The sequence below is a fragment of the Myotis davidii genome, unplaced genomic scaffold, assembly GCF_000327345.1.
Source record: "Myotis davidii unplaced genomic scaffold, ASM32734v1 scaffold96, whole genome shotgun sequence".
NCBI classification, from domain to species: Eukaryota; Metazoa; Chordata; class Mammalia; order Chiroptera; family Vespertilionidae; genus Myotis; species Myotis davidii.
In genome coordinates, this window is record NW_006289416.1 from 3,090,755 (window position 1) to 3,104,467 (window position 13,713).

The 13,713-nt window shown below is 37.6% G+C and overlaps 1 protein-coding gene across 1 annotated transcript in view; it reads right to left on the minus strand.

Annotated features, from left to right (window-relative positions):
* Window positions 1–8,762: 8,762 nt before the first annotated feature.
* Window positions 8,763–13,713, minus strand: part of SMCHD1 (structural maintenance of chromosomes flexible hinge domain containing 1) — a 132,474-nt gene continuing 127,523 nt past the window's right edge. Inside the window, exon 45 of the mRNA XM_015562675.1 lies at window positions 8,763–9,935. Within this exon, the coding sequence (XP_015418161.1) occupies window positions 9,911–9,935 (25 nt within the window). The 3' untranslated portion in view covers window positions 8,763–9,910. The remainder of the gene's footprint in view (window positions 9,936–13,713) is intronic.

The following is a 13,713-nucleotide window of genomic DNA, read 5'->3' on the forward strand; positions in this document are numbered from 1 at the left end:
GGGTGGGCGGGGGGAGAGAAGGTGGGCAAAGAGGGGAAAATGGCGGCATCTGTAATAGTGTAAACAATAGAAATAAAGTCACAAATAAAGAATATAGCATTGTAAAAACAGCGTGCCTCGGTATGATGGAGAGAGAGATTGAGGCAATCAGAAAAGTGGAACATTAATTGGAAAAGGCTGTGGAGAAGTGTTTTTATTCTTGTTTTGTTTTGCTTAAAATCAGCTGATATGAAAAATGAATGTGATCGCAAGAGAGGAAGTGATTGCAATTGTGACCTGTGCACTATGTTTTTAATAAGCAAAGGCAGGAGCTAGCCCGTAGATTAGCTAAAGCAGTGTCTTTGAAGGATGTAGATGAGGCACAACCAGGCAGGACCGAGGAGTCATGAACATGACAAATGGGTGCAGGACATTTCACTGTTAAAGGGTCCAGTACAGGCGAGTGGAGGAAAACAAGCTCTAGTTTGTTGTTTTTATCCCCTTATCTAAAAGTAGGTGGGCCGTCCAGATACCCTGATTTGCCCGGGCCAGTCCCAGGTCACTCCGTTGTGGGTCAGCTAACATTGCTAATTCTTTTTAGTGTCTCCTTTCATCTTCCAAAGTGCCCTGGGTTTGGTCATTCTAAGAGACCTAAGATGAACTGAAAGACACACTATGTTTGTTTAATACAAACAGTATTTATAAAGGCTAAAATATTAGTAAACATCAATGCAAATAATAAAATCAGAAAATGAGAAAGAATTGAACTGCTCTAAGTCATAACTTTATTCGGGAAAAGTTCTTCCGTTCTGCTATTACCTCATGTATTTTGGTAACTTTTTGAAGTTTATATTATAAAAAACAAGTTCATTAAGCACTGACAACTAGGTTATTTAGTTGTCAATGAAGCAGGATATTTGCATGAGGTTCTTTGGCTCAGTCTTTTCAGACTCACTTTTTCAAAAAATATTTTTAGTCGTTTTAGAGAGGGAGGGAGGAAGGGGGAGAGAGAGAAACATCAATGTGGTACTGGGGATTGAATCCACAACCTGGATTGTGCCCTGACCAGTAACTGAACCAGTGACCTTTTGGTGCTCAACCACCTGAGCCAGCCAGGGCCAGACTTAATCACTTTTAAACTCACCCTGAGGAGCTAAGAAAGAACACAGCACCATGGTGCAACATCATATTTAAATTCTCTGGCCAGGTCCCAGCACATTTAAATAATGCAGAGCAGGGAAGGAATGGAGCTCACCATCTCAGCCCATTGACATCTTTGAACATTTATTGGTTAAAAGACTACAACAACATAAATAATAAGCCACGGGCAGATAAAAGTTGCTAATATCTTTTGACTAATGGCAAATACAGGTGAGACGAGTTTCATATTCAGAGAATGCTGAGGGGTCAAGTAGGAAAGTGACTTTGTCTTCTATTACACTCTTACATGTTTTCCTTAATTTTTAAAATATAAAAACAAAATATTTTATTCCCAGAATATTCTGAGGTTATGCTTTCCAAGTTGTTGTTTGCGGGGGAAGTGGTGGTGCCAGGACTCCTGGGAGAAATAGGCAGAACATTAGAAAAAATGTACCAGCACTCAGTTCCAGCATATTTCAACCCTAAAACTATCTTTCCCTTTAGTACGAGGGATTCCAATGCCATAAAGGATTTTAAAAAGTAAGTATTTATAGATTAGTTTCTAATGTAAATTTTATCAACATACAGCATTATAAAAAGTACTTAAATCACAAGTGAGTTATGAATGAATTTTCACAAAGTGACTATGCAATCAGCACCCAGATAATGAAGCAAGTCATGACCAGCACCCAGAGCTCCTCGTGCCTCCTTCCAGCCATGAATCCTTTCCAAGGTCACATTGACTCTCACCTCCAACACCATTGATTAGTTTTCAATGCAGGTTTGTTGAAGAAAAATGATTTCTTATTGTCCTTATTCATGCTTTAACCCTATGCCTGGCACAGTGCCTGGCATATATCAGTGTTCATTAACACAAGGGCAAATGAGTGAAAGAAAGATGGGTATCTGGCTTTTGTAAGACAGTTGACCAAGTTCACATACCTAATATACAGCGGTAAAGTGGCATTAAATTTGGGTGAGAACTGGGATCTGGGGATGCTAATTTGGACACAAGTTGAAAACTCAAACTTTGAACAGAAGAGCATGCTTCAGCTTGATCTTGTAACAAATGTGCACAACATGAAGAAATCTAAGCGACCCTTACCTTTCCTTGGGCCTTTATCAACTCTGCTCACATCAGAGTGGGAAGGCCCACCTCCGGAGGCTGGTTTCTCGTTCTCACTTGTAAATGGACCCATATTAGCGAGGCCCTCGTCTGACCCAGGCAGCCAAGAAATGACTATTTTCAGCTTCCCCACCCGACTCTGAGGCCCAGAACAAAATAAGAGTCACCCTCTCCCTAGGCCAAAGCATGTGATCTCCAGCCAGAGTGCTTCCCGCCCTCATGGATGAGGTAATGAGGGGCCAACTAAGGATTCAAACCTATGCTGCCTTAGAATTAGTTTTCCTGAACTTCACTTTTTAAAAGCTGGAAGTAAGAACCAACCATTGCCAAATCACTGCTTAGCCAGAAAGGTCTGTCAACTGTAGAGATAATAAATAAAAGGGAAATCCATTTTAAGCTTTGAACTGCTGTTCCTGAATGATTGCCAGGGAAATAAAAATTAATGTTGTCTTCTGAAGGATGAATTCATTATGCATAATCTCATAGGTTAGGGAAAGTCTGAAAGGGAGCAAGTCTGGACAATGAAAACCGTTTTGGTCAGAGGAGGGGCCCCCCCCCCCCACTTAGAGACGCAGGGCGCTGGATCCGAGGGAAGTCATCAAAGGCAGAGCTAAGGCCCAAGAGAAACACGTAGAGCCGTGTCATCCACATCAAAACTAGTCTTTAAACGAAGAACGTTACATCCAGAAACTAATCTAACTGCCTGAAGAGGGCTGAGGAGGGCAAGGGATACTTTCCTCTTATTACCTGTTTCCAGTTATGTCTGATTGAAGGCCTTTAAGCAAATAAAATCTTTGCATAAACTGCTCCCTGTGTGGAGTTTTCTTCATGCCTGGGGACCTTCACACCACCCTCAGACCCTGGCAGTCCTCATTCACTCTGAAGCTTTCCCTCCTCCAGGCCCCTCACATGTTCTCAACATGTAGCTGATAAAGAGTTGAGAGGAACTTAACGAATCAACAACAATAAATCAACAAGAAAAAGACAATCCCATAGAAAAAAGGACAAAAGACTGGAATCTGCACTATACAAAAGAAACTTAAATGGCCAATAAAAAATATATGCTCAACCTCATCGAAGTGCAGAGTAATTAATATCTACGATAGATACTACATCCTACCAGATTGACAAAAATTTTACAATCTGACAGTACTGTTAGTGTGAATGCCGACAGAAACTCTCATTCATGGCCGGAGGGAGTTTAAATGGGCACAACTCCCTGGCCCGTGTGGCTCCATGGTTGGAGCATTGACCTGCATATCAAAGGTTCCAGGGCTGGATTTTCCCAGCTAGTGCCTGGGTTGCAGGTTCAATCCCTGGCCCCGGATGGGGAGCATGCAGGAGGCAACCAATCTGTTTCTCTCTCACATCGATGTTTCTCTCCCCCCCTTTCCCCCCTCCTTTTCATTCTCTCTGAAAATCAATGAAAAATATATTCTCTTGGGAGGGGCTTCAGTGCAGGCCAAGGTCAGCAGCTACCTGTGACCAGCCTGGGGCTAAGTGGTAGGAGCTACAAAGCGATCCACGGTTGGTAGCTCCCTGTGCTGGCCTGGAGGTGCATGGCAGAGGCCACACTGTGAACTGAGGCCGGCTGCCACTGGTACCGAGCCTGGGCAGCTCTGCAAAAGGTCCATAGGGCATAAGGCTGCTCATGAGGCTCAGCGCCTGAAAGAGCCTTAGACTGTACACAGTTGGGTGAGACAGGGTCTAAGGAGTTACCAGAGGGGAGTGAGTGGTGTCGGCCAGGTTAATGTAGATCCCAATCGGGTGTCATTGCTGAGCCTGGGACCACACAGAAAAAAGCACAGAGCACACTGAGGCCAGCTGTCACATGCCTGGGGCCTAAAGACCTTGGAGGTTTTAAGGAAAAAAGTCTGCTCGTTTTTAAATTGGATTTTCTTTCGCTCTTTCTATTGAGTCATATGACTTCTTTATAGATTTTGGATATTAACCCCTTATCAAATATATGATTTAAAAATATTTTCTCCCATTTGGTACTTGGTCTTTTCATATTGTTGATGTTATCCTTTGCTGGTCAGAAGCTTGTGTGATGTAGTCCCACTTTTTTAAAACCATTTTTTTAAATTGATTTCAGAGAGGAAGGGGGAGGGAAAGAAACATCGATGAAAGAGGATCATTGATTGGCTGCCTCCTGCATGTCACCCACTGAGAATCGAGCCCACAACCCAGGCATATGCCCTGACTGGGAATCAAACCAACAACCTCCTGGTACATGGGGTGTTGCTCAGTCAACCAAGCCACATCAGCCAGGCCTTTCTTCTTAATGTGGTTATTTATAACTACATTTCCCTCTAAGCCAGGGGTGGGCAAGTTTTTGACTCGAGGGCCACAATGGGTTCTTAAACTGGACCAGAGGGCTGGAACAAAAGCATGGATGGAGTGTTCGTGTGAACTAATATAAATTCAAAGTAAACATCATTACATAAAAGGGTACGGTCTTTTTTTTCAATAGTTTTATTCATTTCAAAAGGGCCGGATCCGGCCCATGGGCTGTAGTTTGCCCACGGCTGCTCTAAGCATTGCTTTAGACACATCCCATAACTTCTGGTGTGTTGTCTTTTCACTCATCTCAAAATATTTTCTGAATTCCTTTTGATTTTCTCTATGATCTATTGGTTATCTAGGAGCGTATTGTTTAATTTCCAAGTATTTGAGTTTCCCAATGTTCCCGTTATTTCAAATTTCATTGCATTGTGACCACAGAACCTACTCTGTATTATTTCTGTCCCTTTACATTTTTGGGTTTGTTTTATAGCCCTAGCCTATGGTCTATCCTGGAGAACTTTCTGCATGTGCTTAAGAATGCATACGGTTGTTGTTGGGTGAAACGTCCTATGTGCTTGTTAAACCTAGTTGGTTTATACTGCAGTGGTTCTCAACCTTCCTAATGCCGCGACCCTTTAATACAGTTCCTCATGTTTTGGTGACCCCCAATTTCATTGTTACAAATTGAATATAATTAAAGCATAGTGATTAATCACAAAAACAATAGGTAATTATATATGTGTTTTCCAATGGGTCACGACTCACAGGTTGAGAACCGCTGGTTTATAGTGTTCTTTAGGTCTTCCATTGTGTTGTTGGTTTTATCTATTAGTTGGTCTAATTGTTCTACCTATTACTGAGAATGGGGTATATCTGATAGCAAAACCAAAGACACTAAAAAATAAAAAAAATTATAGGCCAATATTCCTGATGAACATAGATGCAAAAATCCTCAACAAAATCCAGTAGTAGCAAACCGAATTCATCAATACATTAAAAAGATCATATACCATGATCAAGTGGAATTTATTCCTGGCATGCAAAGTTGGTTCAATATCCACAAATCAATGAACACGATACACCACATAAACAAAATGAAGACTAAACATTATTATTATCATATAAATGCAGAAAAGCACTTGACAAAATCCAACAACCATTTCTGATAAAAACTCTCAGCAAAATGGTGATAGAACATCCCACAACATAATAAAGGCCATATATGACCAACCCAAAGTTAACATCATACTTAATGGTGAAAAGCTAAAAAAATGTTTTTACTAATTTGAGAGAGAGAAAGGAAGAGGAGAAACACTGATGAGAGAGAGAAACATCAATTGGATAGGCTGCCTCCTGCACACTCCCCTGCTGAGGAGTGATCCCACAACTCGGGCATGTACCGGGAATCAAACCAGTGACTTCTCAATGCATTTGTTGTCACTCAGCCACATGGACCAGGCTGAAAATTTTTTAAGATCAGGAACAAGACAAGGACGTCCATTTTTACCACCTTTATTCAACATAGTATTGGAAGTCCTAACCACAGCAATCAGACAAGAAAAAGAAAGCATCCAAACAGGACAGAAAGAAGTCAAACTGTCATCATTTACAGATGATATGATACTTTATAGAGAAAACTAAAGATTCCACCAAAAAACTATTAAAACAGATGACTCAGTAAAGTAGGATACAAAATTAATATTCAGAAATCAATTGCATTTTTATTTATTTTTGTTAATCCTCACCTGAAGATACTTTTACCATTGATGTTTTTAGAGAGTGTGCAAGGGAGGAGGAGAGACAGAGAAAAACATTGATGTGAGAGAGATACATCAACTGGTTGCTTCCCACACGCACCTCAACTGGGCCCAGGAATCGAGCCTGCACCCAAGGTATGTGCCCTTGATCAGAAACGAACCCGAGACCATTTAGTCTGAGGGCCAACACTCTAACCACTTAGCCAAACTGACTAGGGAGATATCAGTTGCGTTTTTTTAAAAATACATTTTTATTGATTTCAGAGAGGAAAGGAGAGGGAAAGATAGAAACATCAATGATGAGAATCACTGATCAGCTGCCTCCTGCATGCCCCCTACTGGGGATCAAGCCCACAACCCAGGCATGTAACCTGAGACTCAAACCTCCTGGTCCATAGGTCGATGCTCAACCACTGAGCCACACCAGCTGGGCTAAGCTGCATTTTTATACATCAATAACAAACTATCAGAAAGAGAAATTAAAAAAGCAATTCCATTTACAATTGCATCAAAAGTAATAAAATGCCTAGAAATAAATTTAACCAAGGAAGTAAAAGATCTGTACTCAGAAACTATTAGACACTGAATCAAGAATCTGAAGATGTAAATAAATGGATAGGAAGAACTAACATCATTAAGATGTCCATACCACCCAAAGCAATCTACATATTTAATGCAATCCCTATCAAAATACTAATAACATTTTTCACAGAACTAGAAAAACTAATCCTAAAATGTATATGAAAGGTAAAAAGACCCTGAATAGTCAAAGTAATCTTAAGAACAAAGTTGGAGGTATCACGCTATTTGATGTGGAACTATAGTACAAAGCTACAGTAATTAAAACAGCATGGTACTGGCACAAAAACTGATACATAGATCAATGGAACAGAATAGAGTCCAAAAATAAACCCGTATCTACATGGTCAATTAATCTATGACAAAGGAAGCAAGAATATACAATGGGCAAAGACAGTATCTTCAAAAACGGTTAGGAAAACTGGACAAATACATGTAAAAAATGAAAATGGATCATTTTTCAAGTTATGTCTAATTACTATGTTGTACACCTGATACTAATGTAGTATTGTATCATAACTGTAACTAAAAAATTTTAAAAAAATGAAAGCAAAAGGTCCTTGCTGGTGTGGCACAGAGGTTAGAGTGTCATCCTCTGCACAAAGTGTTGTTTTGGTTTGATTCCCAGTCAGGGCACATACCAAGGTTTTGTGTTCGATCCCAGTTGGGGTGCATATGGGAGGTAACCGGTTGATGTTTCTCACATCAATGTTTATCTCTCTCTCCTCTTCTATTGCTAGAATCAATGAAAAAAAAAATCCTCAGGTAAGAATTAAAAAGAAAAAAAAGTAATGGAAAATGGGGCACAGTCTCCAACTATTATTATTAAATTTTCTTACTTTCTGTCAGTTTGTGTTTCATGTATTTTGGTTCTCTGTTATTAGGTGCACATGTTTATAATGTTTATATTCTGATGGACCCTTTATCATTATAAAATGTCCCCTCTTTAACATTTTTCTTTTTAAAGTCTATTTAAAGTTATGGTTTTGTTGACATGCATCTGTATTGAATGAACATGTGCAAACATTTTTCTTGTCATTGTTCACTAAGAATACAGTATAAAAACTATTTACATAGTATTAAGTATTGTATATAATCTAGAGAAGAGACTTAAAGTATAAGGGAGGATGTATGTAGGTTATGTACAAATACTATGCCATTTAATATAAAGAACTTGAGTGGTCGAAACCGGTTTGGCTCAGTGGATAGAGTGTCGGCCTGCAGACTGAAAGGTCCCAGGTTCGATTCCGGTCAGGGTATGTGCCTGGGTTGCAGGCACATCCCCAGTGGAAGATGTATAGGAGGCAGCTGATCGATGTTTCTTTCTCATCAATGTTTCTAACTCTCTATCTCTCTCCTTTCCTCTCTGTAAAAAAAAAAATCAATAAAATATATATAAAGAAAAGAATATTTTCTAAAAAAAAAAAAAAAAAGAACTTGAGTGGTTGTGGATTATGGTATCAGCAAGGAGTCTTGCAACCAATTCCCTGTGGATACTATAAGGAATGACTGTATATCCTCTTTTGTAAGTCAAAACAGGTACTATGTTCAACAGGCATGCAAAATAAAGCATCTTAATTAACATGTGAAAATAATTTTATAAATATAATTCTGTAACAATAAAGGAAAAAAGATGATTCCATGAAAATGTTTATCAGATATAACTGAAAAGTCATTTTAACAGCATAAAAATGATACAAACGTTTTACTAAAAAATATTATTTGAAAATTTATACTAAAATATAATTGAATTAATCCCACCCATTTAAAATAATTGTAAATAACCAAGTCAGAGAAGCAAAAGTATAATATGGGACTTTGATGTTTTTAGCACTAATATTTAAGAACAAATAAGAACAAGTTTCACTTAAAAGGAATCCAATCTTCCCTTTAGCTAATTGTATTATTGTCATTTTATTGGTCTCTTAAGCAAAACAGTTAAATGACTTCCAATTATAAAGACAGGTTAACATTGTAATAGCTTTACCAAGGTAATAACTTTTAGAAAGCTTTCAATTAAAAAAGAAATCTACTCAATAGGAAAACCACCAGTTATTAACCTCACTGTGTATTTAGAAAGGATTAAAAATACACATTTCCTGGGACACCAAACTGTACCAAAAGTATTTCCTTACAAAGTAACTTTACAGAACAATACAACTGGACTTATACAAAGACATATATTGACATGTTAGCTTTAATACACAATTCAGATGTGTTTGAAGCAACTTTCTAGGAGGGCCTTATTGCATTGATATGGAAGTGTACAACTTCTTTAACTCTTTAAAAATAGTAATAAAAATTACAAAATAATGCAAATGTAGAATTAAGGCTGAGATTATATAATCTAGTATTAATAGACTCAAACAATACTTATAAAAATGGATGCTGCTGCGGCCTATTTTATATATACAAGGGTAAAGTCTTTAGAAATTTAAAATGTTACTGCTGTCACAAGTTCACTCATGTAGTTAATATTTTTTTCATGTATTTTAACATTTGAATTCCCAGATACCTGGTGCTTTTTCTTCTTTTATTTTGAATTCTTCATTAAGAGTTTCCTCACATATTTAAAATTAAATACCTAACTTCTGGAACTTTCCTTAGATACAATCAACAAAACAGTTTTGTTAAATAAATTTACACAAAAGTAATAAAAAGGTTTGTTTCCAAGAAATAGTTCTGGCAAATTCATAGTAATCATATTGAAAAATAGTTCGTATACTTTTCTTCAGTATTAATCAATGCTATGTGCCAGTTTTAGTCACTGCCGTATTTGCACATTTTCCTCTGACACATTTGCAAGATAATGACAATCAAAGGGCATGTTGACTGGAATAATTACAGTTAATCCATATCATCCAGTAAGAGTCATAAAATTGAATGGTTGCTTCTGGACAGACATGGAAATGAATGCCCAGGTGCTTGTACTGTCCCCATAGATAATCAGTCTGGTAAATCACCTCCTTAGTCTTCCGAAACAGAGCTGCACAAGGCAGGGCATTCTCACTGAGACCACAGGTCCCCTCTTCTCTGTCACCTTTCACACATTTGTTTTGCTTACAGTCCTGGTCATAATGGAAAGAGAGAAAAAACATAATAGATGTTATGAATCAAAGTTCTCCTTTCCCAAACTCCCTCATTAGACCTGTATGGTTAAATATCCAAAGGAACTATGGGCTATTATAATTCTTCATATAAACATATTTAATTAAGTCCTTGTACATAAACACTTTGTTGACATGTATGCCAAAAAAAAAGGTAAAAAAGCCTTAAAATAAAAGCAGCAAACATATATAGAAGGGGTAATTTGTACCATAGTTCTTTACAATGGTGTATGTCAGACCCCAAATCTGAAGATTTTCACTTACTTAATCCCCCTTTTCCTTAAATGAAATTACTATTTAAAAAATTAACAATTATAATGCTTATTACAAAAAAGTTATAAAATAAAGACAAGCAAACAGAAAAAACATGAAAAAATACCTATATTTCTATTCACATTGAGATGAACATAGTGAATACCTTGCATATAAATCTATCCAGACGTTTTTATTCAGGTATATCTAAATAATTTATTTTTTAATGATAGTTCCTTAAACTAAACTTCTATTTCCAAAAAGATACACATTTTTTTTATAAAGAGCTAATTTGTGATCTTTATGAGTAGAAAATGAATTAGAAAACTGAAGTCTCTATTAAAGAAAACGAGTCTACTGTGTAGTATCCCATAGTGCTAAGTATATTTTGTCGACTGTAAAGTCCACGTTCTTTCACATTTAACATCTCTGAAATCCACCTTTGAATGCCATGAGTTAATATGCAGTGTTTTTCTTTAATGTTCACGACAGTTTCTATAATGTTTCTCTTATAATTAATAACATCTTAAAGTTGATGAAATATGGTAGTAACTACAAAAGCTTATAATAACTATACAAGTATGTAATACACATATACAAGTAAAAACATACACACACATTTTGTTGCTATTTCCTGCTATTTAATTTGTTCCTGATTATATGGATGAAATATATCACTATTTCAATAGTAAGATACTGCTCAAATGCTTTACTGTTTTTGAGATGTGTGAGATTAGTCCAAAATTTATGGAGTATAGGCCAAGACTGAGTATGAGAAAATTACTAAACACTACTTTAAGTTTTATATAGAAATTTATGAAATTTACATTTTAAATGGCAAGTTTAGAGTGATTTTAAATTTCCCAAAGATAAATAAGATGCAAAAGGCGAGGAAGCCATAGGCTAGAATATACCAATTTTCAACCTAAAACGTCTAACACTGCCAACACAAAGCTAAACCTTTTGGTGTGCGTTGTGTGTGTGCCAAAATCTGCATTGATAACATGGTTCTCCCTTTCTCTCTCTGAGAAAATTTACACTCTTCCACCTTTCCTTGATGTTCTAAAATTTTACTATCAATTATCTTCGAGCCTCTTCAGAGTCAGTCATTAGGCTGGGCATTCAAGGCACCCTTTTCATTCATCCCTGGAAAATTCTCTTCCACATATTTTTTTCTTCTACGTTTTCTTCTTTCTAGGATTCCTTGGTCTGAAAAGATTCTGTCTCCTCCTTTGTCTTCACATATTTTTTTTGTAGGAAGTTTCTTTGACTTTAGTCCTTTGAATTTTTAACTTCAGCAACAGTATTTATAATCTATAATCTTGTACCATCCATAATCTCCTAATACCCTCTTGAGTTTCGTGACTATAACTCCTTCTGAAATCTTATTAAAAATTACAAAATTTAAAAAGAGTTTGGTTAAATTATCTTCTCTAGTTGGTTTTGCTATTTTTCTCTCACATGCATATGCATGGCGATTCTTGGTTTTATGATTATACTAGAGGCCCAGTGCACGAAATTCGTGCACTGGTAGGGTCCCTAGTGGCTGCTGGCCGGGTACTCCCTCTCTTCCCCCAACCGCCTGCCACTGCTGCTGACCAGGGCCTTCCTCCCTTCCTCTGTCCGGCCCCACCACCTGGTTGAACTCTTCCTGGAGGAACTGCCAGTTGAGGGGGCAATTTGCATACTATACTTTTATTATACAGGATTTAAGAAAGAGGATTGTACTGCTGGCCTGGATTTCTTCTCCTGTTATAAAAACAGAACCATTTGCCCATCAAATCTCGTTTCTGAGTGGAAATTTAAAGTGGGCCAGGGCAGAGCAGGGTCAGTGGGTCAGCAGGCTTTGCTTTAAGTGTATGGCTGGAGAGCCAACTATCAGGTTGTTAGATCCTTAAATGCCAACATTGGACAAGCCTCTAGAGTGCCACCAATGTGTATACCTGAAGCCAATATATGAACATTTAATTAAATAATTACCACTATTATCTAACTCCTGGTGCAGCTGTAATGCCTGGACACAAGGGAACAGAGCTTTCACAGTTTTGCTTTGAACATCTGGCATATTCTAGGCTGTGATTTCTTCTTCTTTTCCAGCTTCTCCCATCCCTCTTTTGTCTCTGCCACTGTCTCTACAGTTTTTCCCAGTCCCTCCTTCTCTACTATATTCTAGTCTTGTTTCTATCTTATCACCAGAAAAAATTTCAGTCAAATGTGAAGGCTGAATGAAGACATTTTCAGATGTGCAAAGGCTCTGAGTTTCTTTGGATACACTTTTCATAAGAAAGTTAGAGAAAAACAAGGAATCCAAGACACAGTGGATTCAACCCAAGAAAGTAGCCAAGGAAGGCCCAGGAAGCCTACATAGTTAGTACTATGTAGGAAGAGTATGTGATCAAGACAAATAGTAGGGGGTAGGGGTAAGAAAGGAAATTAGAAACTCCAGAAAAAAATTAATAACATCCAAGAAACTGTCTAAATAAGAATTGGATTAAATTTTAACATGATTTTATGAACTGATCCAGTATGGAAGATTTGATTCTGATGTCTGGAATGCTGACTGGTGACCTAGAACTTCATAGAGAAGGAAAGGTAATCCTAGCACCCAGCTTTGCCTAGTACTAATTGTTTACACAGCCAGAATAATGTATGTGGTTTACTGTTCTCTACCTTTGAAAAAAGCAGGGAGGATTTGGTATAAGAAAATAATCACGATAGAGAAAAATTTCTAAAATAATTCAGAACAATTCTGTCCAATAGTCATTAGGTGGCCAGGTAAGACAAACCTCCACACCAGGGTTGGGTGAGCTGTGCTGTCTGAAAGCTGATAAGACAGACATAAGTATATTTAAAAAATGGAGGCAACAACAGAATAACTAAAATTAAACAGTTAAAATAAATGTTGCCTCTAGCAAACAGGATAAGAAGAAAATGCAGAGGATACAAGATTTCACCATCATAAGCTCTTTCTGTACGTGTGCTTGTCCAATCTGGTAGCCACTAGCCACATGTGGCTCAAGTACTTGTATTGTAGCTAGTCCTAACAGAGATGTGTTGTCTTCAGAATTTTGAAGACTTTGTATGAATAAAAAAATTTAAAATACCTCAACTATAGTTTTTCATGCTGTTTACATGTTACAATGATAATATTTTATGTACTAGATTCAGTAAGACCTATTATTAAAATTAATCTCATTTTTTAATATGACTCCTAGAAAATTTCAAACATCTATCAGCTGCCTCCTGCACGCCCCCCACTGGGGACATGCCTGCAACCAAGGCACATGCCCTTGACTGGAATTGAACCCGGGACCCTTCAGTCCCCAGGCCGACGCTCTATCCACTGAGCCAAACCAGTCAGGGCATTATAAAAATCTTAATTAACAAGATCCAGACCAGTGACATATGTAGAAGTGCTGTAACTATAAGGTCTTGGGCTACTTCAGTGCTGAGGCTAAGATGAAGCTTCAGTATTAAGTACTTTAGT